Genomic DNA, 24,828 nt, shown 5'->3' on the forward strand with positions numbered 1-24,828 from the left:
GCTCTGCTGACAGCCTTTTTCAAGATTTAATACATAATTCATAACAGTCCAAGATGAGAAACCCCCACATTATCAAATGAAATCCCAAATCTCATGGAGGCGAACAAGGCAGGAATAAAAAGGTGGCCAGTGGTGATAAGACAAGTGGACATCTTGGAGGCAGAGTAAGCTGTAGAGTCGATTTGTCTGCTATGGCCATGTACAGAACTGGATGTGAAGGTTTGCAGTCTGGAGCCCTAGGGTGCCTTTATCTCTCAAACAAACAGCCCCACGCGTACTCCTCATCTATCTGCCTGACGTGTGCTTCCCTGTTCCCTCTCTTGCCTTCTTAGTCGCGGCCGATGATATTGAGCTGTGTGTCGGCGGCTCCTCCTCCATTCATGTCAAACGAATCAATCTCTCCCTGAGCGCACAGTCTTTTCCACTTCAATCATGCTGCAGCTTTAAGGGAGTGCTTTTCTTTCATTTAATAGGAGAAAAAAAACGCCTCTCTCCAAGTAGCTCTGCCAGACACTTCAGATGAATGACAAAGACAAATGCTTTGCCAGCTTCTTGGAAAACCATTACTACATTGATTGTTTGAAGCCAACATGAGTATATAAAGAGATTACAGCTGTTAGTTACTGATGTTCAGAGATTCAGAGAAGTAAAGTGGGCACAGGATTAGACTGACACTGAATGCAGTGTGAAAGAATAATTTATACCACACCAAACAGTAAGATGGGAAACCATGAATATTTATGTTGAAGATTTAGTCATTAGGCAAGACATACACTGACTAATGGTAAAAACTATCTATATAAGATCAAAGAATGTAATGGAATTATGAACTGGTACAAATTTGTGCAAATGATATTATTAAAATAATATTATAATAATCCAAACTCATGGTTGCAGTCTGAAAAAATTCCATAGAATATAAATATTCCAAGTATATGAGGTTTGACTTGAAGTAGGTGGTGATTGCTGGATGCAAAAGTCAAGTGCAGAGACAATCAAACTGTTCACAGATCTACTGTATTCCACTCCAGGGAAGCCTACACTACTTAGGTATTCTTTCAAAATCCATATCCTCAAACATGTTTCACTGATAATCACTCTCTTCACAGTTCTCCTGGACGATATGCAGAGGATTCTTGCGTGGATTTACTTCAAGGAAATTCCCAGCATTCCCAGTCTTTTCTGAAGCAGCACTCTTGGTATTTGGGACGGCATCCTGTTCGCTGTGGCTAGAACGTGTCTCCTCTGTGATTGTCAGCTCCTCCAGCTCCTGAATTAGCTGCCGGGAGCTGTGTGCAAGTGTGTGCTGGGCACTGGTTTCCTTGTTGGCTGTCAGAGGAGTGTTGAAGCTCCCCCGGGGGATGGTGCAGCTGGTGGAGCTGGAGAGAGGGGGGCTGTGCTGACGTAGCTCTCCTCCTCCTCCTCCTCCTCTCTCCTCGTGTGTGTTTGCGCAGTCTAGCCCTTCGCTTTCAGACTCCTCGCTCTCAGACGACCCACTGCTGTCACTGGAAGTGCTGCTGCTGTTGCCGTGGGATACCACAGCTGAATTCTCCTCTTCTTGCACGAGAAACGCAGCTTTTTCCAGCTCCTCAAGCTCAAGCCCCAAGTCCTTTTTCTCCAGGGAGGTCTTTTGTAATGCACCGGCGAGGGCAGTCACCTTCTTGGACCTGCGCAGATAGAGAGGAGTTATTTTTATTTTGTTTTATGTGCCTCACATGGAAAATTGACTTTTGGAACAACTTGATTTATCTGTTATATTTGTATTTCCAATAAGGATGTGTACACATTTTAAATGCACAGTGTGAAATGGATTTATTGTTTTAGTCCTGCTCTTTTTCAAAATATCACTTTTGCAAATGGGCTACTTCTTCCTGAAAGAACACTCCGACATCACTGGGACATGGAAAAGCGGAAATGAACCATTGTGAATAAGAAATAATAAGTTAAGAAAGACATTGAATTAGCTTTTTCCCTTACAATTATCAGGGGCATTATTCTTTTAGTCTTGACAATAGTAATGTGTCACGTGAGACAGAAGTGAGAACTGCTACAGTAATTCTGTCACTAACACACCACTAACCACATATTCATGAAATACATATGCAAAATAAAGTACACTAAGTAGGCAATACAGGACAGAGGGAACTGATCTACCAAGCTTTAATTTAAGGAAGGAAATTCGATCATAGAGACATTTCTTAAACAATGTTTTTTTTTTTTTTTACACTTCCTTCATTTAACATTGTGTCTATCAAGGCAGTGGGTAGGTCAAACTGGGTTGGCTTCTATTTCTGTAATAGCAACAGTGACAAATTCTTAGAAAAAAAAAAAAGGAAATGTACAAGCTCTGTACAGACATAGCCAAAAGATTATTAGATTTGTAGATATGAGTGGATACTACTAATTTTAATGTTAAATAGTCCAACTGAAAGAGTGCAGAGGGATAAATGAAATGTAGATTTATCAAGAATCTACGATAATATAAGTTAACAGTGTGAGGAGAGTGAAGCACAAAAAAGGAATGATGTGACAGAAATCAGAAAGAAAGGAAAACATCCATATAAAATAACACCGCAAAAGCCTTGTCTTGTAACATCCCTTTTACTGTTTTATTTCAAAGGACACAACAGAAGCTGAAAGAAACATTTATTGCTGATGAATGTCCTCCTCACTTAAAAAGAGGAGTGGACGCTACACATTATTCATGGCTGCTGTGCTGTCGAAAACTATTGCGATCAGGGAGGGTGTGCGGCCCCAACTGCCATGGTGATTACGGGTGACCTCTTGGGGTCATCCAAGACTACTGAGATTTGGGGTACGCATACATGGGTGGGGCTTTTGTAAAGGGAGGAGGTAATCTTGCCTACTGTTCCACTAAACTATTCTCATTTTCACACTGCATTGACTGCCCTCTCAGGCCCAATTAACCCACTGCTGGGAACCTAGATGGCTTCTCATTACAGACTCGTCCTAATGAGCTCCCTGTTCTGGTGAGTCAAGTGTTTCTGAGCGCACTGAGTAGGGGGACGTGTATTCATTTAGAGCCCCTTTAGAGACCGTGTAAACAGATCTTATAGTGGGGCAGAACTACATGGATGCGTTCCATCTCCGAAACACAAAGGGTAAAATGTTTGAAGTGAGGCTGTGGGGTGCAACACACATAGATTCTATTCACTATAGGGAGCTGTTCTGCATCACAATATGGCCCATGTAAAAACTGTAGCTGTGGTGAGTTTCCTTCCAAGTCCCTATTTTGTTATGAAGCAGAAACCGTTCAGAGGCTTCATTATTTTATAGTGAAGACAAAAGACGCCTATTAGCAGGTGTTAGGCTAATCACACACCACCTCGAATGTATTTTTCAGGCTGCTTAAAAGCACAACAAATCCACAAAAATATAATTTGTTTATACATTAAGTAGTTTAAGATCTTTTACACATTCATTCATTCATTCATTCATTCAAACAATCACATACTTAGAAGACACAAGAGGCCAAAGCATAATGTCAACATAAACTTTGGAGTTGGTAACAAATACAGTAAAAGCTACAGCTGCCTGGGTGCGTGCTGATGGCAAAAACATGCTCTCAAATGGACACATGTGAAAGATACTTGGCACAAACCGAAGATCTGTGTGAGTACTCCAAACCACAGAATTCTTTGGATCAAAAATGGCTTGTGTTTTTAGCTGCATTTCAGAACCTTCACCACTTGTTTTGGAGCGAAACCTTACTAGGAAAAGTCTGCATAGCTTATGAACACAGTTTTTCAATATTTGTGATACAAACTTTTCATCCTGAGTGTTCCTGTATAAAACCACGCGCACCTGACGAGCCTGTCCCAATGAACAGTGTCTTATGTCTCACTACATAAACTCCATGTAAAAGCCTCCTGTAGTTGTGCCAGTGGAGAGGAGCCTCCTTCTGCAGAGCCACTTCAAAGACCATGCCGTATTCTCTTTCCCCCGTGGGAAGTCATTATTGAGTTAGCATTGGAGAAGCGCGCTTGTTTTCTCTCCCCTCCCTTGCTCTGTGGTGGGGGAAGCTGAGCCTGTGGTGAACACAAAGCCTCTGGTCCAAGAGTGGGGGATAATGTTGTACACAATCCAGCCATTAATACAACACCACTGTTGTGGCCTGCTTTAATTAAACACACAGAAAGACTCTGGCTCTTGCAATGTTAGAAAACTTGGGAGACAAACACGTCTCCATCCATTCTGGGACAGTAGAAGTATCTGTGAGGCATCTGATCGAGGGAGCCAATTTACCTCCTGACATTTCCCTCATCAGACATGGTGCTCAACGAAAGGAGCACTCAGTCAACAGCCTCAACAATGGTAGGGAAGATGAATAGCTGGCATTTCAGTCACATGTATAAATCTATGTAATACAAGCAGCTGATGAATGTCACTGAGGTTCACCAGCTGCTTGGAGGAACACTTTATTCACTCTGATGGGAAGGCGAGGCATATTGACTGTAACGACCTCTGAAACAAACCAAAAAAAAAAAAAAAAAAAGAATGAATGAATGACAATCAGATGTTTAGGTAAAAATCTGAGATTGATTTTAAAACATACCTAATACAGATTGTGAATTACTTCCAGAGCATTTTAATACAGAAAACAATCTCAACATCAAAAGTGTTTTCTGTTATATACAACACATGGTGTCATTTTGGAAAAAATCTAAGGTTTCTGACAACATGAACTGGTAACATGCCAGAGGCCCTCTATAGAAAATAAACAGCAAACAGTATTGATATGCAAACTGTAGATCAGTAGTATGATGGCAGGAGGCATCATGCTGAGAGGAAATCTGTACTACTTATTCCTGTTAGCAGGGAGACAGTGGTGCCTTTGTTCTCCCCAGCGGGGCTCCAAGGATCTCCTTTGGTGCAGAGGCTAACATCAGATAGAACAGCTCTACTTGCAGTCTAAAGCTACAGGAGCTGATGCTGCCCTGTGATTCCAGGCCGTTCCACTGAGCAGCTGGATTTCTCATCATAAGGGTGACTTAGAAACAGGAATATGAAGCTGCCATGGTTTGCTACTAAAACTTTGTAAGACCTTTAAAATAAGACCCAAGGAGAAACCAGCAATACCACCTGCTACCACACTATTCCAAGCATACGCAGTTGTGTGCACTTTACTGTGCATACAACAACAAACTCTTATTTATGACTAGTTTCAAATATCAAAAGCTATGTTGGGAGTTTAATGGAGATTTACTCTGTCAAAAAATGACTTCTCCACAAAATTACAATTAAACCAATTCAAAATGATCTTGTAAATGTCCACCAATATATTAAAAAAGCTTTATATATTTTTATATATATTAAAAATAGATAATACACTGTGTGCACATTTATAAGAAAAATTGGTACTTTGACCATTTTTATGCATATTCTCCAACTCTAAACTGTATACACTTGAATTCTTATTGGATTTAATCCTATCAGGTCATGTGTATTTTGTCTAACGAGGGAGGGTGTGGCCTAAGGAGATGAACAGCCTATATCAAGGTGTGCAGAAGTATTAGTGGCTTCTTTTCCTCAGTTAAATGTCTATTTTTAGTCCATTTTGTCTGACTCTGAAAACAACTGTAAAAAATCTTTCAGAGGGATGCAGTGCTCCTGAAATTGCAAAGATAATGGGGCAAGATCACAGAACCATCAAATGTTTTGTTGCAAATAGTCAACAGTGTCGCAAGAAACTTGTTTCTCGTTTTTGGGTTGAAGATGAACTCAAAATGAACTCCAAACCTGCTGCCAGTTTTAGAAGACATTTTCTTTAAGCAGTGGTACAGGAAAAAGTTTGCATCTTTCAAGAAGACCATGATTTTATGCAGGCCAATGCTCCATCGCATGCATCGGAGTACTCCACTGCAGGGCCAGCCTGTAAATGCCTTAAAGATGAAAAAAATAATGACATGACCCCCTTCCCTTCCTGACCTAAACCTTATTGAGGACTTGTGGGCCCTTCTTAAATGAGAGATTTATTTCAAAGAAAAACATTCCACCTCTCTAAACAGTGTCTGTGAGGCTGTGGTTGCTACTGCACAAAAAGCTGATGGTCAGATCAAGAAACCAGCAGACTGGATGAACGGAAGGTTTATGGCCATTATTGAGAAGAAGGGTGGCTATATTGGTCACTGATTTTTTTAATTAATTAATTTTTTTATTTTATTTTTTGAAATGTCAGAAATGCTTATTTGTACATTTTGAGTTGTTTACTATTCTAACAGATCAAAATAAACAATTGAGAATGGAACATGTATATGTTTCATTTAGTTGCGTAATACTTCTTCACATTAAAAGTTGCCCAATAATTGTGCCCATATAGATTGTCTCCCAAGAAAGCCAAAATTTCACTTTTACTTTCTTAAATATTCAGGTTAGAGGTTTATTAACATTTTGGACTGACTGAGAGCACAGTAGTTATTCAGTTATAAAATGAATCCTCATAAATACAGCTTGCCTAATAAATATGCTCACAGTAACTAGTAAAGCATTCAGTTAACTCTTAACTGATAGCCTGACCCTATGCTTAAAGTTGTGTCCTGAGAGGTTCCATGTTGCCGCAACTCCACATGATTTTCCCTGCCTTAGAAGGGGGTGGCTGTTCTCATATCTGTGGATACCTCTGCCCAGTGGTCACTGTCACGCATGCAATGGACGAATGAGCGGAGAGAGGCCGTCTTAAAGTCCTCAGGAAACCATCATGTTTCATAAATAAAAACAACTTCATTTTTGGATGGTTTCTTGGTTAATGTTTTATGCACCAAATCCTTCTTCTTGTCCTCCCAACTGCTCAGTAAAAACTTGTGTTGGAGACTGCTCACTTGACACTTTGCATTCACACTTTTCATGGACAATCCGTGCATGTCCATTGAGGCGTTGCAGAGCGAGGCGTCCAATAAATTCCCACTTGTCAATTTCCACAGTGTCCAATTCACGCTTCTTATTGTTGCAAATGGTTCGCACAAAACAAGCAAGAAAGAGGCCTAATAGATCCATTTTTCCAAGCCGCTAATGACTTCATCTGGAAACATGACTCTTACACTTACCCCGCAGCACCTCTCTTGTATACTGCCGTGTTTTTTCCTTCTGTTGGAATCTAATTGACCCAATTAAATGAGGGTGGATGAGTGGGTGGTTTGGAGGGAAGCGATGCTGTAAAAAAAGGAAGTCTGTCTGATTTAACCGAGGAGGCACTGTAACACAACACCAGGCTTAGGGGCTTTGTGTGCTCCAGGGCTGTGAATCTGCACTGGCCTCTCTCCAAGCGCTTTCCTCAAGACGGGGGGAAGGAGACAAAGGGAGGGAAAAGCAAAGCAAGTAGGTTTTTCTTTGGCGTCCAGCAGCTCTGTGGGGGCTTTGGCATCCAAGGACCTTCAAACACACACTGAAACTAATGGACTGCGGAGGCGCCAAAATCTCGGAACAATTTGCAGATAATTAGGAGTGGTTGGGTGCAACAGATTCAACAAAAGAAGCATCCATTTAGCATTGCAAAAAAAGAAAAGAATAAACTGTTAACACTTTTTTTTTTTTCAGTGTAAACATTAGAAAATGTGGTTTTTGACCAAGAACATCATTTTCAGTAGGGCTTCAATGGTTTAATTGATTGATCATCAAAAATCATCATAGGCATATTTTGACATTATCATTATCTGGACTACACAGACTCTAAAACACATGCCCAAAATGTTTATTTTTTAAAATAGGACAGTAGTAAAGACATAATTTTCAACTAATTGACCAGTCAAAAAATCATTTGCTAACAACTATTAAATAAATAGTGAGTCAAGTCCCCAAAACCTGAGACAACAGTGTAACCCGACAGTGGTATGAACTGTAGATGAAGAAATATGTGCTTACCTACTCTCTAGTAAACAGTGCATTATGTCAAAGGCAGACAGGAAGGACTTCTTATTAAATCACTCTACAGTCTATGTAAGGTTGTAAATTGTAGGCTGATGCCTCCTCTTTCAGACAGAGCTTCAAGACTGGAAATGCACGTGCGACGCTCAAGATTAAATTAATCAAGTCCACCTCCTGCCGGTGAGCATCCATTGATTGCCATGTTGATTGCCACGCGTCGTCAGTCGCCTCTACTGCTGCACAGAGTGACATGATACAGCTCCACCAGAGGGTACAGATTACATCTCATCTTACTGCGCCACTTACACAGAAGACTCACTTAACAGAGGATGACAAATCCGGCACAAGGGAATATCTGCCACTGACGAAAACATAGCATACACGATCTGTCACCAAACCTGTCAGACAACACAAAGAGGCTGCCACAACAACTTGTGTTTTTGATAGCAGAGATTGGCTGCAGTGTGAAAACTGAAAATCTCAAGGTGGTTTGAGCTCTATTGTTGCAACTGAGTGGTCTTTTTTTTTGTACAAGTTTCCCAAACACACACTGAAACAAGCAGTAGACTAGAGAGGTGATAAAAGCTGCTGTACAAGTGGTTGGATTATGCTGTGTAGTATCTTGAAGAGCCCTTGTGACCTTTGGAAGGGAAAATACTCATTTGAAAAAAAAAAAAAAAAAAACTAAACGGAAAAGGATGAAGGCAATAAGTCAAGTCAGGGCTTTGGGAGCAAGGGCTAATCCATTTACTGATCGATGGACAGCCAAGTTGGAGTCAGCGTGTTAGGTCAGACTTGACATTTAGTTGCATTGGAAAGTGGAGATGAACAGCAGTGAGAGGGAGCAGAGGTGAATCGGAGCAAAGCAGCTTCTACAAGACTGATTGAGTCTCTCACTGAGTTGACAGACCTTTACCATGTCCTTACACACCCTCGACTTATTTGTTTTTAATGAGGCAGATTTTCAGCATAAAAAAATCTGCAAATCTGTAATTGAATGTAATGTACAATCATCACTCCTGTTTGGAATCATACTTAATCATTATCTATTAATTATCTATGTAAACATACCCTATCCATAGTCAATCTTGGCATTGCATGTATTTTCAACAACAAAAACTTTCCTTGGGAGTATGTTGAAATCGGAACGTGAGTATGGAAAAAAATGAAATCCCTGCAGACCTTTTATCGTGTCTGCATCTGGGCGCCGAGCCTACAACATCAGGCACACATTTTTCAACTGGGCTTTTTCCAGACAAGCACACCACTTGGCTGAACCCTGGCCAAAAGTAAAACAGCTCATTACTGAGTAATGCGCTCGCAGGCTTACACTTGAAATGTGTAAGTAATTGTAAAATATGAACTCAGGGGTGAAAAGAGCCATCCAACCTTGATCATGAGAGAGGAAAAAGTACATTTAGCATTTTTCGCTTAGGGTTGTAATTCCACCCACCTGAGATATGATGAGTACCAGCGCTCATGTGGACTCACTGATGGTAGTTCTGACATATGATACAGTCAAGGCAGCCTCACAATTTACTGGCTCTGTAAATCACCTGGCTCCTGTAAATGATTCTTCCTACTCCATGCACTCTATTGCTCAAATGCATCATAGAGATAAATAAATAAATAAAAAGAAGCCAGTTGAAGAGTATACCGTATGTGAGTATATTTGTGTATAAACTTACTTGACCCTCTGGATCCAGATGCAGTAATCTGTGATGTACAGGTCATTCAGTATATAGGCTGGCTCGTTCTCTCTGAAGACTTTGTGGACATCAAGCAGGCATTTGAGGACACAGCTTTTCCCTGGGCACAGAACACCAAAGGATGGAAAAACACTGTTATTAGAGCTCTAGTATTAAAGATGACAATGTACTCCAGCTGCTGGCATACACAACATGCATCGACAGGCTTGAGTTCATTGTTCCATACATAAAAGCCAAGGTGGAGGATCAGATGCAAATCACAGTAAGCGGCGCAGTAATTTGATTCATACCATTTCAAAGTTGTTCTAAGAGAATAAGGGCAGTTAATTTAAAAATGCTTAACAGCATCTATCCATTTTGGCAAGCCAAAACTGTACAAAATTAAAAAAAAAAAAAGTCTTTCTCAAATCAGTTAAAGCTGCCACTTGAGGACATGTTAATAGGTTAACAGTATCAATGTTGCCAGCTCAAGAATAGTGTTTTCTTGTAAACAAATTCACAAAAAACAGGAATGAAAGACATAAATATAAAAACATTCTGCTGTATACAATAGAATTCTTTGGCTCATGCTTTATGGGTGACTGTTACACTTTGACAACACATGATGAAATGCCTTTTAACTGGCTTTCAACACAGCAAATGCATCACACATGTAGCGCCACACACAGTGCATTTGTTATTCTGACAAATGACTTTCCTCTCATCTGTACTTTACCAATTTACAGTATATAAATAGCAACATGCCGTGAAAACAAGTAGCAAAAAATATATATCTCCACCTTGGCAGCTCTGGGTGGCATTGTCCAGAGAAATTCCAGTACAAATCCAAATAAACAGGGCACTCGCAGTGAGGAAAACCTTAGACAAACATTTGGGTCTTATTCAAGTGTAGAGCTGCACAGGCGAAAATGCAGGATTTAACTTCCAAAAAAATGTTCCTTCCATTGAACAGCATCTTGTTTGTTGAAAATAAATAGCTTGAAAATAAATAATGATTTTCCTGTAGCCATTTTATTACTGTTATGCAAGGTGTGAGAAAAAAGTGGTTTGAGGTGATTTGTGCTTAATCTGACAACACTGCCAATTCTGTTTTAATCTGTGTGGCATCACGGCTGTATTTAGATGGCATCTGAAAGTCAGTACCACTCTTTCGTTTTCATTTTAATTTATGATGCCCTCTCTTCTCGACAAAGAGGAAATGGAATGACATCATCTTTTTATGATACTCATAGCCATAAAGGGTACAAAAATGACAGATGTAGTAAAAAATGAGACATATGCAAAATGTAATTTACAAACTGAAAGACTAGGCTATTTTGAATTTGATGCTTTATTATAGTCTGAATATGCCTGGTGTTTTGGGAAAATTAAAAACAAATGACATTCTAAAAAAAAAATTACAATGCATTTCTGATCTCCATTGTGGAGAGAAAATGTGCATAAAAGTAAAGCATTCAAATGGGAGAGACTAAACCTGACATAATGAATTGGATTTATATAGCCCTTTTTAAGAGACCCAAAGACTTTAAAGAGCATCATTCATTCACTCTATACAGTGGTTTCACAGCTGCAGTGAACAACAGCAAGGCTGCCAATCTGTGCCATCGGCCCCTCCAACCACCACAATCACTCACACAGTGACAGCTTGCACTAGAGCCACTGCTGTCCCAATGTGGAACCTAATATTTCCAGACACCCTCCATCCATTGACAAATATGATCACATAGTTTGGGAAAGATTGTTTCTAAAAGAGACTCAAGAGAAAATATTTTGCTTGGTTAACATGCACATATTATTTATTTTATTTTTAGTTAATTCATTAATGTGTATTAGTTATTCAGCTGTCTCTACAAAGTCAGACTGTAAGATGTCTATATTGACATGGCTGCACAGTGAGCAAAAGTGCACTCAAAGGTCTGCTGTGTTAGTTTGCTCCTGTCAGTGACATGCTGATGGCAACTGTATAACCCAGAGGAGCAGCTAGACCCTTCATCCTGCAGCCCCTCGGGCTCCTGCCCACTGGCTCTGCTCTTAAAGCCACTCTGAGGCAGGTGGAAGGGCTTCTTGACAATAGGAGCCACATTGCCAGAGGGCTCTTTAAATATTTACCCCTGGATAACTCTTCCTCCTGGGCGTTAACCTGTGTGCTGCAGCCATTACTTGGTTTGTTTTCTTAATACCAAAGACTGTTTGCTTTGCTTTAACTGACACTTAAATAAGCCAAAATTTAGCACACATATTCACTTGCCTCAACCTGACAAATAACATTTAAAGAAAAACTGGAACAGCACACTGCAGGAAAATTAGTGTTAGCAATATCTATTTAGGATGGTGTGTAATGGTAATTTCCTGTGTGTATGCGTCCTTCCTTAGAACAGAGATCAATCTGGAACCTAGCCAATGTGGAGATATAATGATTTAAAACAAAGTCAAAATTCACTTAGCTACCATATACCATATGCAATAAATGATAAATAACAATTGAAGAACCAATAATTTAAAATTGAGATATACATTTTTAACAATAAAATGTGCAGTGACTCTAAATTGTGTAAGTGGCTCTAGTCATCATGTAGTTTAGTAGAATGTGCATGGCTAACATGCATTGGAGTGGTCTCCAGTTGTCACTTCTAATGTTAAAATAATCAAACCTCACATGTCCTGGCTCTGTTTATGTGACTGGTTTTCATGGTCCCTAATCTACTTTTTATTTCCTGATGGGTACAAAGATACTTCATATTGAGCCCTGTTTTGACCGCTTGCCGTTTTGTTTTGATTTTCAAAGTCATCATCTTTTGTAGTATGACTTCATTACTTGTATATTCTGAGCAGTCTTCACATAGCTGTGAACATGGGATCTAGCAAACATTTCTCTCAACTCATCCTAATCAGATCACAGTACTTGACTGGCATAGTGAATACTTCCTGTTTCACTCACTAGCGGCCTATTTCCATATTAAAGCGGCGCTCAGTAGAAACCACAGGGTGGACAAAATCAATTAATACTAATTAGCAGCTATAATGTGCTCACAGTGGAGTGAAATTTATCTTCACTAAGAGCTTGCCTTTACTAGAAGATGTCTACTTTAATTCCAGTCAGACAAAGAGACTACTGGTGTAAAAATAGAGCAGACGCCGAGGGGTCATGACCTGACTGCTAAGGTCAAAGGTTAGTGTGATACTGTGACATGTGACAGTGCTTGTTTGCTCCAGGGTTCAAGACCGCTGTGGTGTTTCTGTCTGCTTACCTAACTGAAGAATCTTGGCTGTGTCACGGATGGCAGCAGAAACCATGTCAAAATGTCTGTACAATGGGAAGCACAAAACCCTTCGCCCAAATGATACCAAGGTGTCCTGCAAGGAACTGTAGGCCTGAAATACAGAGAACAAACTAATGAAGCCCTTCAAAGTGAATGTGTGTTTTTATTATAGATTCACATAACCATAACACACCATCCCCCAATATGATACCTGTTAAATACGTCATATGTGTAATCCATAAATGTGTGGGTGAGGTGGAAAACAACAAATAACTTGGAAACCTGTCATCTGGGAAGAGTAATGCTTTTCTCAGTTTAGTATATGTAAAAAATAACTGCTGTCATATTGTGTAGCACTGTAATTTAAGCTAAGGACATACCATTTTGTAGTCATTGAAAAACTACAAAAGGAATAGCATCTTGTCTGCCACTGACCTTTATGAACCATTGTTGTTCGGATAGCTTTTTTTTTTTTCAGAACATTTGAACAGGTCATTTATACTCTAAATAGATACTCTATTACTATACATAAACTATTTCCTGCTGTGAGTTTGTCAGAATAAAATATTAAAATATTCATGCGTACCTAAGATATGTGACTGAGCAGAACGGTGTGCATTGCAGCTACTAATTACTCCTAACAACCCCTCATTTATAGAGCTGGCAAACATAGCCTCAAAACTCTTAAACACCTCTACAGGCCTGCCCTGTTAATTGGCGCCTTTCTTTAATCACTGCCACACACTTTCCCGCACCAACGGACTCTGTGCCTGGAGACAGATGCTCAGATTTTCTCTTTCTTCGCGCCTTGTTAAGGACGTGTTGCAGGCTGCGAGTGCGTGTCATCGGGGATCATGTTCTCCCCAGGGCTTGTTTAGCAGCAGTGAATATACAGTCCGCTGCTTCAGGGCTTATGGGGGGGTTTGGTCACACCAGTGCAGTCGACTGAGGACAAGTAAACAGTCATCAGATGGGAGGAGGGAGCAGAGCATGGCAGAGGAAGAAAAGGCACCACAGAAAAAAGATAAGGCATGTTCCCACAGTACTAAGGTAGTCTGCTGATCCATGGGCTCTCTTGGTAAGACTGCGATCCAACCATACAACAAACACTACACCAGGCACTACCTTCTTGTGAACACTGCATTTCTCTATTCAAATATTTATGATAAACCTCAGAAGTATGCCGTCTTATAATTAAGAAAGTATAATTAAGTTTTTTCTGGGTTTTGAGCAGCATCTTAGGATCTAGCTATTAGACGACTCTGGTTTATACAGTATTTTAGATTTGTTTAGATTACTTCAAATAGAATAATAACTTACTTATAAAAAAAGGTATGCTCATGCTTCAGTAAAAATGAGAGTTTGGTTTAATATAATGTTGTTGTTTTTTGTTAAGAAAAATGTGAATTCAAGCTGCATCATGAGAGATGTTTTTGCTTTGCTTTTTTCTCTTTTTTGGTCTAAGAAGGATGGGAAATGTACATTGCAAATGGCAGTGGTGTCAGATCAGCTGTGCGACACACACAGACAGGCAGCCAGTCAAACAGAGGAAGTGATTGTAGAGCACAAGGTGAAGAAAGAGGGAGGGTGTGTGTGGGGGAGATGTAGGGGAGTAGAGCGGTCTGGCAGAGAGAGAGTGGAGTGGTCTGGCAGAGGCAGACTGCCCTGTGATTGAGTGACAAGCTTTAAGGAGCTGGCAGGTAGCTGCAGTCACACATAGTGCCCTACAGTGGAAAATCTACTCAAGCTAGGACTGACTTCATGCTCTGAGAACTTCTCTGTGCTGCCTCTGAGGATGTTTACAATTCACCAAAGGATTTTTCCCAAAAGGAAATGGGCATGTGTACACCCTGGAGACCCCAAGTGCTTTTTTATACTTATATGGAACCCATACATAATAATTTATTAGACATGTCATTGTTAAATATGCTGTAAGTTCACTTAAAGTAAACATTATCTGAAAGCTGGATTTTACAGGGCACGTGTTGTGACTATAAACAACAACAAAAACAACACACAAAATAGTAAAGTAATAATAATTATAAAAAGGCCAATTATAAAAAAAGATTACTTAATTTACTTGCCTCAAGCCAGCTCAGAGTCCCACTGAGTTTTCGGACTGTCCAAGGTGACTCCACCTGTATACAGACAAAACTATGATCACAGTCATTGACAACACTTCAGCTGCTCGAACATGAGCAAGATCTGTTTTCACTTTTTTCAAAACTCATAACTAATTACAGTCAATAAACAGAAGCTTTCACAATATTTCTTCAATAGAGCTATGCATTACTTTATTTATTAAAAGGGCCCATATTACACTATTTTTGATCTATGTTATAATGTAGTTTCCTCATCAAAAACATACCTGGAGTTGTGTTTTGTTTCATTCATACATGTTTAACACACAAACCCCACATATTTAGGCTAAGTTCTTCTCTCAAACAGAAAACAATCCACCTTGGGATGTCTTGTGGTAATACAGCAAGCGCTTCTGTCCACTGTGTTTTTAAACCCCATACAGCTGCACTAGAATCATTTTGACGATTTCAGCCTTGGAATAGCCAGTCTCTACTGATTTAAAAGTAAAAGGTAGCTGTTATCAAAGTGGATCAGAACATTTTGAGTTCTGGAGATGTAAACAGACTAATAATAGGATTACTCAAACATGTGTGAATGAAACAAAACACAACTCCAGGTTTTTGATAACATAACATGACTTAACGTGCACAAGAATCCATTTTGTGTAATACAGAACCTTTAAGTAAGTTATTACCACTTATTCAAGCTTTTCAAAACAACAACTAATGGAAGAAACCATTTTCACAAGCACCAAAAGCTACATTCAGTCATAATACTAGTTTTCTATCAACACTTAAATAACTCAAAAAATATGTTTTATGACTTAGACAGTTCAGCAACATCAATATAAATGTGCACATAGTGTTCTGATAAAAAATGTGTTTTGCTTGTAAATATACTGAAGATGTCCTCAAGCAGCAGAAACACAGCTTCATCTTGGTAATATTGAGATTGAAATTAAAGGAAAGGATGATAACCAGATTAACTGATTACTAAAATAATTGTTTTCAGATCTAATGCACTGCAATTAGGCAGTTTAGTCACCTCTGATGTAGGTGTTTGTAGAGGTTAACACCCTGAAGTATAAAAGGTAAAAACCATTTATGCTGTTTAGTTTAGTAGAGTGACAAAAAAGAGGCCTGGACTGAGCAGTGGGATCTGCTGTAATCTCTTAAGGCTCTGAATGGAATAGGAGGGAGACTAGAGGATTTGGGGATAGAGGGCTTTGTCATCCGGGGCTAAGTGCTGTGCAGGAAGGGTTGCCTCTTCACAGACACTCACATTGTGCTCTCCTTCGGTGGAGCGCACTTCATAGCAGTAAGCCAGCAAAATGTCCACCAGGCTCAGCCACACTTGGCCACGGCTAGTTTTGTCAAACAGGTAGGAACGGTTGGTGAATCTCCTCAACTGCTCCTTCTCCTCTTCTGTAAAGAACACACCTGCAAAGGAAAAAACACCAATTATGCAATGAATTATTATTCATAAACTGGATAATCATCAAAACAGTCAGCTAGTGTCATTAGTGATATTTCTAAAATATGCAGATCAGCATTTTTATATTATTTTATATATATATATATATATATATTAGGGGTGTCAAATTATCGCGTTAATTGTGATTAATTAATTACAATCATATTTAGCGCGTTATGTTTTTTAATCGCGTTAATCTTATTTTTAATCTCTAACTTTACTGTTTCTGTATGCGAGTTGCTTTATTATAAAACCTGTTTTTATGTGTTGTTGGGACAACAACACACACACAAAAAAAAACACATTTATATATATATTTTTTTCGGTAATTTCACTCATTGCCGGAAACCCACACAAAACGCGCGCAGTAAGAGCGATGTAAACGTCATGTTAACGTTGGCGGCGTCAGTCGCACAATGGACGAGGTCGTAGAGCCAGTAGAACAGAGTCAGCAGTGCACAGGTAAAAACGCATTTTCGTCTTGGAAATTCTTCTCCCGACGTGAAATATAAAAGAAAATAACAAATATAAAATCGCCTACAACTTAAATGTCACTGGTGAAAACAACCTGCATAGACTCATGATGTCTGCACTACTGTCCTATAGTGACCTGCCACATGAGGGGACACGCACACAAACACAAAAACACACACACAAACACAAACACACACCTTCATCATCCTCATTAACCTGAGAACGCGCGGACCACCTTTCCTTCCGTAGTTACTGCGCGGACACCGCTGTCCTCCCGTGCGCCGCGTATGTTTTCCTTGCCCGCGAAACCAGAATAAACCAAGAACTAACCCAGTCCAGGACTAACCAGGACTAAACCAGGACTAAACCAGGACTAAACCAGAACTAAAACCAGGTCTAAAACAGGACTAAACCAGGACTAAACCAGGACTAAAACCAGAACTAACACCAGGACTAAACCAGGACTAAACCAGAACTAACACCAGGACTAAAACCAGGACTAACCCATTCCAGGACTAAACTAGGACTAAAGTAGGACTAAAGCAGGTCTAAACCAGGACTAAAACCAGGACTAAAACCAGTGATCTCACATATAAAGCATTTCTCTATCAATAATATTTTTAATAAGGTTAAGGAAAGACTGGACTTTTTATTGTCTTTAAGTAGACAAAAGTTATTATGTTCAGATTTCCTCGTCTTTGCTACTTTACAACAAACAGTTTCTTATTCATGGAGACTTGGGCTAAACAGCCAATTTGAAGAGATTTGTTAAACAATAAATGACTTTATAAAGTCACTTTTTTTTGTTCTATATCAGTCTTTTGATCTGCCACAATAATGTAATAATGAATTTAAATGAAAATACCTCAAATTGAAGGCTTTTCTCAGCAATTTTTAGGTGAGATTAAAATGAGATTCATTAGATTAATTAATTACAGATCATAATTAATTAATCTCTCAATTTTTTTTTATCGCATGACAGCACTAATATATATATATGTATGTATGTATGTATGTATGTATATATATGTATGTATGTATATATATATATATATATATATATATATATATATATATATATATATATATATATACACACATATATATGTATGTATATGTGTGTGTGTGTGTGTGTATATATATATATATATATATACACACACACACACACACAAAGACACACACATATACATCTCCTTAGGCAAGACACTTCACCCACATTGCCTAGTATGAAAGTGGTGTGTGTGTGAGTGATGGTGGTCGGAGGGGCCAATGGCACAGACTGGCAGCCTCGCTTCCGTCAGTCTGCCCCAGGGCAGCAGTAGCTTACCACCACTGAGTGTTGAGTGAATGAATAATGAACTGTAAAGCACTTTGGGTATCTTGAAAGGCGCTATATAAATGCCATTATTAATTAATTAATTAACTGATAATATATATCCTCTTTTACCTCAAATGTACAGAGTTCGGTGCTTTGTTGAAATTCACATTTATTCTCAGTGCCATTTGTTTTAGTTTTTTACTTGAAGAAAAATAGAGCAGCATGTTCTATTCCTCTGGATTCTATTCCTATGGAATTCATGTAAGGTTTCACTGAATGCAAGTGATACACTTCTCTTGTTTAACGACGAGCCTGGCTAATTCAACCATAATTTTAAATTGTAGACTCAGCCAGCTCACAATATCTGAAAATCTTCCAATCTCCTGCATTCAAGCATTATAAAGAGTGAACATCACATTCCAAACGAGACATCTGCCTAATGATGATCCAAGGCAAACCTAATGGCGCGTCACAAACCCACTGCATCCCTATTTAAGCTCTCTGCATCATTCAGTATTGAAAAGAGCACAGAGTGTTAGCAGGAAGCAACTGTTTCCCTCTGCTCACAGGAGCTTAGAAAACAGCTCAGAGCAATATTTTTCTCTGCATGAGAGAGGAGTCCCTGTGCTCAGCCTCAGATGGGGCGTGAATCATTGGTGCACTAGCTGGGGCCAGTACACAAAGAAGCACACACATATTCAAACTGTACTGTTGGCCTGGCATGGAGATTCCTGCTGACTTGTGTCATCTTGTAGCTCCCTGCTGCTCTACCTGAGTTCCCCAGCAGTGCAGCTGCATCAGGACAGCACAGCATGTAAGATAAGACACATACACACAGGCATTTGCTCCATTGTGTCCACACAGCGAGACATCTCACTAGGCATGAGATGGTGTGCTAATGTGTTTACCAATAGTGCTAAATGTTTGAAGCCAAATTGAGGAGGGAGAGTTCTTTTCATCCCTTCTGAACGCTTCCTGCACATCATGTGCAAAAACCAGTTAACTTTGTAATGCATTTGTAAATTTATTTATTTATTGGTTGAACTAATTACAACCAATTAACATATTTTTATTTGTCATCATAAATTATAAAGTTGTCAGATCTTCCTCACTTGAGGAAAAGAATGTCTCCTAAAAAGTCCAGTTTGATTTAAATAAATTTGCCATCTAATTACAGGAACAATGCCACTTTTCTGTTTAATCCACAGAGACACAACCCAGAATGAGCCATGATTAGTGAATCAGATGACCAATTCCTTCGAGCCGGCATTAGCAGAATAAGATCTATTTCCAATGGTTAGTGATTCTTTTAAATTAAAAGTTAAAAATACTATGGTAAGGTATCAGATACGCAGAATGAAATAAGAAAACAAGAAATATATAAGACATTGATGCATAGATGAGTATAGTGAAAGTGTAGTCAGCTTTCACACCGTTGTTAGGCAAAAGGTCACAGGACATACACTCATTTAAAGTCAGCCATAACAAAAGTGCCCTGGGTAAAGTGAGAGCACCTATTCGGGTTGATTTAACCAGAATGAACAGGAACAGCTGTGAGCAGTCAGTCTGCTGGTCTGATGCCGGAGGGCATAGGGTCACTATACACCATTTGTGCCTTGGTTCAAGGGATATTAGGTTCAAGTTCAGACTGACAAATCACAAATCACAAATCACACTAAGCACAGAATCAATTAATGATTCTCTTTTTACAATAGCCAGAAAGTTTTTGACAGCACAGTACACAGTACCCTCCTGACCTGATCTTGTGACCGACAAGTGTTCACAGTGAGCTGAGGCTAATGCTACTCAAACTGTCAATCAAGCCATTAAGTTTAATTCAGCCCATTTATCTACGCCTGGGCTCTGACTGAGCACTCAGCCTCTGAATACAAAATGAATGGAATGAGTAGACATGGCTGTGGGGAATCCCAGGATCAGCTCTAATGGCCTTTGAGTGGCTGACTGATGGCCGCTCATCTGCGATCAGACCAGTGTGCTGCTGCTGGTAACTCCTCCTGTGATAATGCTATCTATTTAATCTAAATCCTCTCTCAAGTGTGCCACAGCCGCATGCCAACATAAGCTGTGGATATGAGCCCAGCATCTGCTTAAGAACTGGAAGTGTGGGAATCCGCAGTCTGTTAGGAACACTACAGAGGAGAATTCAATTAGCTCCTACAGTGCTGAGGTCTCACAAGCTATCAGTACCCACTACAAAGGGACAGAGCACCAAGCAATGAAGACATAAACAATGTGCAAGAAGCAAAGAGCAGAAGCACGAAGCACTGCAGCATTAATTACACAATTCTCATTGATGTTCTTGGACTGTTTCACTAGTGACTTTCCTGTTGATGTACCCTGAGGCAGCTCTGTGGCCTATGCTTTGAGCTATGACCTTCCTCTGAAGAGACTAGACAAAGGACAAGTTCTTCCACTGGGAATTGATACTACAGAAAAGTCAATGGCCTGTAGACGCAAAGTCTAGCACAACACATTTGGAGTATTTAGACACATTGGTTAAGCCGTTGTTCTATTAAGAAAACACAAAGGCATTTTCTTTACCAACCACTGATTTATGTGTCCTGTTAAAATGCAATATGATAAAGCAGCCTCTCTCACATACTGATTACAGGCAATTTTTTTAGATAAAACTGGATAGAACTGAAGCCCTCATTTTGATACTTGGTTAATTGTTTAATGAAGTGGCAGCTTTAAATAAAAAAGAACTCACCAGTCTCTCCTTCTTGGTCCGAGGGACACTTCAGCTTTGTCCACCACGGTTTGTAGTTTAATAGCCCTTTTATTTCATCGTCCTCAAATAAATCAGCTCTGCGATGGAAAGCAGACACGAGCAAATAGGGATAGCAGCGGTACAGAATGTAAATGTTCTTTGCACTGATGATCTCACAGGTAATGGTCTGGAGAGAATGCCGTAGTCTCTGCCTCCTGTCGGGCCTGTCTCCTCTCTGCAGCGGTGGTACCTTCTGGGTTCTTAATGTCAGTCAAATCAGCCAGTTCTTCCTGATTGAGAACATGATATTGTATCCTTCAGCATGCAGTTATTAATATCAACTTTGAGTCATTACACTGATTTAAGTATGTTTTTACCTGTAGTCTAGCAAACACCCCAGTTCTTTGATTGCCAAAACCATATCTGTTCATTTGTGTCAGTTGCTCTTCTGGCATCTCCTGGTAAACCTGCTGCTCAATTTGCCAGTCGAATTCTTCCTCCCCTTCCTCATCCTCCTCTTCTTCACCTTCTGCACCTGCACAGCAAGCTTTAAGAGAGTTAAGAGACTCAAGCTATAAATGGTTTGATAAATTAGAAATAAAGCATAACAAGGGTGACTGAACCACTGCCAGACTCTAAAATTCAAATATGAATACAAAAAAGGTAGTTTATATTAATATAAATATCCTTCAGTTAAACTATAAAGTGCAAAATGTGACAGAATTCTACATTTATATCCTGAAGTCTGATTAGTTTTATACACGGTGCAGTGGATGAAAAAAGACATTTGAGCACTCAAATCCTGAATCTAAGGCACTACAGGATAACTTAACCATTTGAAATGAATCAATCAAAATACAACTTTTGAGTAAGCTAATGACAACAGAACACCATTATAACATGGTTCAAAAGCTCATAATGCACCCTTTTAAAATTGAGTCTTGAGGCCTGACCAATAACATTATTCAAATTCAGTCTTACTTACAAGCAGTAATTTCCTCGATGAGTGGCTTTGCTGATTTTGAGCCTTTTGGGGCCAGTAGGCTTGTCAGCAAATCAAGACCTTCAAAATGCTCACCAGCCGTCTCTTTTGCAACCCTAAGAGTGAACAGCCCTAAAAACCATAGCAACACACAGTTTGGTTCTAGACTATGTTAATTTTCTCATAAACAAAAAACTGACAAGATATGCTTTTATATAAGTGGTACAGTGGCTAGCACTCCTGCTTCAGAGCAAGAAGGTTCCGGTTTTCATCCCTGGATTCCCTGGACGTTTCTGTGAGGAGTTTGCATGTTTTCCTTGTGTCTGGGTTTCCTCTGGGCACTCCTGAGGAAATCCATACACAAGGAAAGAAGATGCCAAATTCCAGTTTCCTTATGGGGACAATAAAGTGTACCTTAACCTTAATGGTACTCTTCAACTAATCAAGAAAAAAGGCACTGATAAAATTACAATGATTTGGTTCTAGTGCAGAGATAATTAGATGGTTGTTAAGACAACATAACAGTTCAATGTTCAGCGTAAGTGTGAAAGCTGAGTAATTGCTTAAGACGTAGGCCTAAAAAGGGACAGCCGAAAAGGATCTTAATGACTGCTCATTACAAGTCTAAACAAGGACACTAATTGGTGGTGCTTTATAAGCAGATGGTACAAGCTTCTTTTGAAGTGTGTGTTAACAGAGGCCATGCTGACTGGTGACAACAAGATGTCACAGTCCATAAGGTAGACATCTACATAAAGAGAACTTCATTACAGCTGATTAGGAGCAACGGAATGTCAAAAATACACCACGCTGACAGAGCCACCACTGAGCTGAGCCAATAACCACTCTGATGCCCCTTATGCTCCTGTCATATACTTTCAGAGGAGGCTGCATGAAATTCCTACCAGTGTCACTGAGGCAGACATTACAGAAACATTAAAAGACAGATGGCTCCAGTGACCCTTAAATGGGATTAAATAACATGATCAGTTTGTTAATGTAGCTGGAATGGCTCAAGTTCAAACTAACAAGACTTTAGGGATCTTCTACAAACTGAAGTAGCCTATGTAATCTGACTTAATATGGTAATATAGTAATATTTAACCTGCACATAATTTAATCAATAGCACACAAAATGTTATTTGAGAAGCATAAACAAATGCATTAACCATTTTGTTAATTTTCTCATGACTTCATGACCTGATCTTACCCACCACAGGTCATGAGAATGAAATTGCCAAATTTCAACAACTTAAAATGTCAATACCCACTGTAAATGAATGTACCTTTGTCAATGTTGAATGTGGCCTTTTCTCGTCCATCCTCGACTATTCTTCCTGGAAGAGTCAGCCTAAAAAGAAAACAAAACTTTTAGCATTGACCTAGTAGCCTAAATGTTCCATAAAGCAAAATATGATATCATACTCACCTCAGAAAATATGGTTTGGCAAAGAATTTGAAATCATTTCCATCAATGTAGAGGTCAAACTCTGAAGTCCTCGTGTAGGGTACACGGATGCTGACAGTGAGATAGTCAGGATCCTGGCTCAGCTCAAACGCTGGAGTTATCATGATGAATAGAGTATGGCAGACCTGTGGGAGCAATCGCACGCATTTGTTGGAGCGCGATCTACAGCACACTGCACGAATACATCACAACCCGCTTATAGCATGCCACCTTGTGGTTGCCTCTTAAATGTTACAATTCATCAACAGTTCCCAGAGCCTATGAGCTTAGACTGTGATCAGCAGATATAAGGTGACCAGCTTTTCAAAATTCTAAACTGGGACGTACCTGGGTTGGGATGGTTGGTATAAACATAACTGTAAAAAGATTGTGTAAAATTGTCCAATCAGAGTACATTTCTTTACCTTATGGTCATTTTCAAGCACGGTTTTCTATATTTCACCTAAACAAATGACAATATTCTCTTTACTGTTGCCGGGTATCAATCTGGCCAAAAATAAGGACACCTGGGACATCTCGCGTATAAAACTGGGACAAGTCAATGGTCTTAGAAAAATCTGCTGGGGCAGGGGACAGAGGGCTCAAAACTGGGACTGTCCCGGGTAAACAGGGACATCTGGTCACCCTAATAAGCAGATAGCCTTTAGACGACTCGACCTAATAACAGGCTACAGAAAATCTGTCAAAACAAATAACTTTATACTTTGGATGTCAACTGTTGGCTATAGTCTGTGACAGAAATGTATGTATATAAAATGTAAATATTAGGTGACAGCATACCGTTTCCTCGTCCTCGTGTGTGATGTTGACAGCTAGTGTAGCATCATGCTAACAGCACCAACAACAAGCCTTTCTTGGCTTCTGTTGCACCAATTGCGGAAAATAAATGTGATCATTAAACATCGGACATGTTTGAGAACATGTATTGTTGGGAATAAACACACGCCAAACAAGCTGACTATCAAAATGAACAGTGATAAGAGAGGAGAAAGTCCCACGTTTCTCTCTATGATGCAGCGTCCATGTTTTACCGTAATATACACGCAGAGCGCGCAGTAAAAAAAAAAAAAAAAAAGTTTACTGGTGTTACATGAAAGCGGCCCAATTTAAGGTAGATAAATACACAGTGATTGTTTTGTCCTAACGATATTAAGGTTTAGCCTAATGAATGAGCTTATTATGATCGCGCCTGTGTGATGGAATTGGCTTTCAGCCTCATATTTACAGATGAGTTAGAGTTACTACACATCTTTCACAGTCTCATGAAATATACAATGCACTGCTGCATTGTTTTCCTACTAGACTAGGATGAAGTTAGGTGAATAAACTATCAAGTTAATAGGGTCCCTTGCTCTTTAAGGGCCTACATTATTTTCTGATCTATGTTATAGGTCTGATGTTAGGTCTAAAGGCATATGAATATGGAGTTTATTTCATTGTAGTTAGT

At 39.5% G+C, this 24,828-nt stretch overlaps 1 protein-coding gene across 2 annotated transcripts; it reads right to left on the reverse strand.

Annotated features, from left to right (window-relative positions):
- Positions 1-716: 716 nt before the first annotated feature.
- shq1 (SHQ1, H/ACA ribonucleoprotein assembly factor) lies at positions 717-24,421 on the reverse strand. Of its 2 annotated transcripts, none has more exons than XM_055161041.1 (12): positions 24,162-24,421; positions 23,343-23,506; positions 23,200-23,264; positions 21,917-22,045; positions 21,309-21,466; positions 21,109-21,221; positions 20,932-21,029; positions 16,214-16,371; positions 14,935-14,988; positions 12,839-12,962; positions 9,570-9,690; positions 717-1,667 (listed from the first exon to the last, which is right to left on the reverse strand). In XM_055161041.1, exons 2-12 carry the CDS (start codon positions 23,483-23,485, stop codon positions 1,085-1,087), a joined length of 1,746 nt encoding a protein of 581 aa, XP_055017016.1. In that variant the 5' UTR covers positions 23,486-23,506; positions 24,162-24,421; the 3' UTR covers positions 717-1,084. The 2 variants fall into 2 exon arrangements, with proteins under 2 accessions (XP_055017016.1, XP_055017015.1); XM_055161040.1 differs by having other exon boundaries at positions 21,309-21,478.
- Positions 24,422-24,828: the final 407 nt, after the last annotated feature.

This window comes from Boleophthalmus pectinirostris, unplaced genomic scaffold, assembly GCF_026225935.1.
Source record: "Boleophthalmus pectinirostris isolate CB_2022bp ecotype Guang Dong unplaced genomic scaffold, ASM2622593v1 HiC_scaffold_3, whole genome shotgun sequence".
In the NCBI taxonomy this organism is placed as follows: domain Eukaryota; kingdom Metazoa; phylum Chordata; class Actinopteri; order Gobiiformes; family Gobiidae; genus Boleophthalmus; species Boleophthalmus pectinirostris.

Coding starts and splice junctions, on each gene's coding strand:
- shq1 (XM_055161040.1), bottom strand. CDS start 23,485: ATGATAACTCCAGCGTTTGAGCTGAGCCAGGATCCTGACTATCTCACT. Junction 14,989..16,213: donor CCACCGAAGGAGAGCACAAT/GTGAGTGTCTGT, acceptor GTCTGTATACAG/GTGGAGTCACCTTGGACAGT. Junction 12,963..14,934: donor GGACTCTGAGCTGGCTTGAG/GCAAGTAAATTA, acceptor TCTGTATTTCAG/GCCTACAGTTCCTTGCAGGA.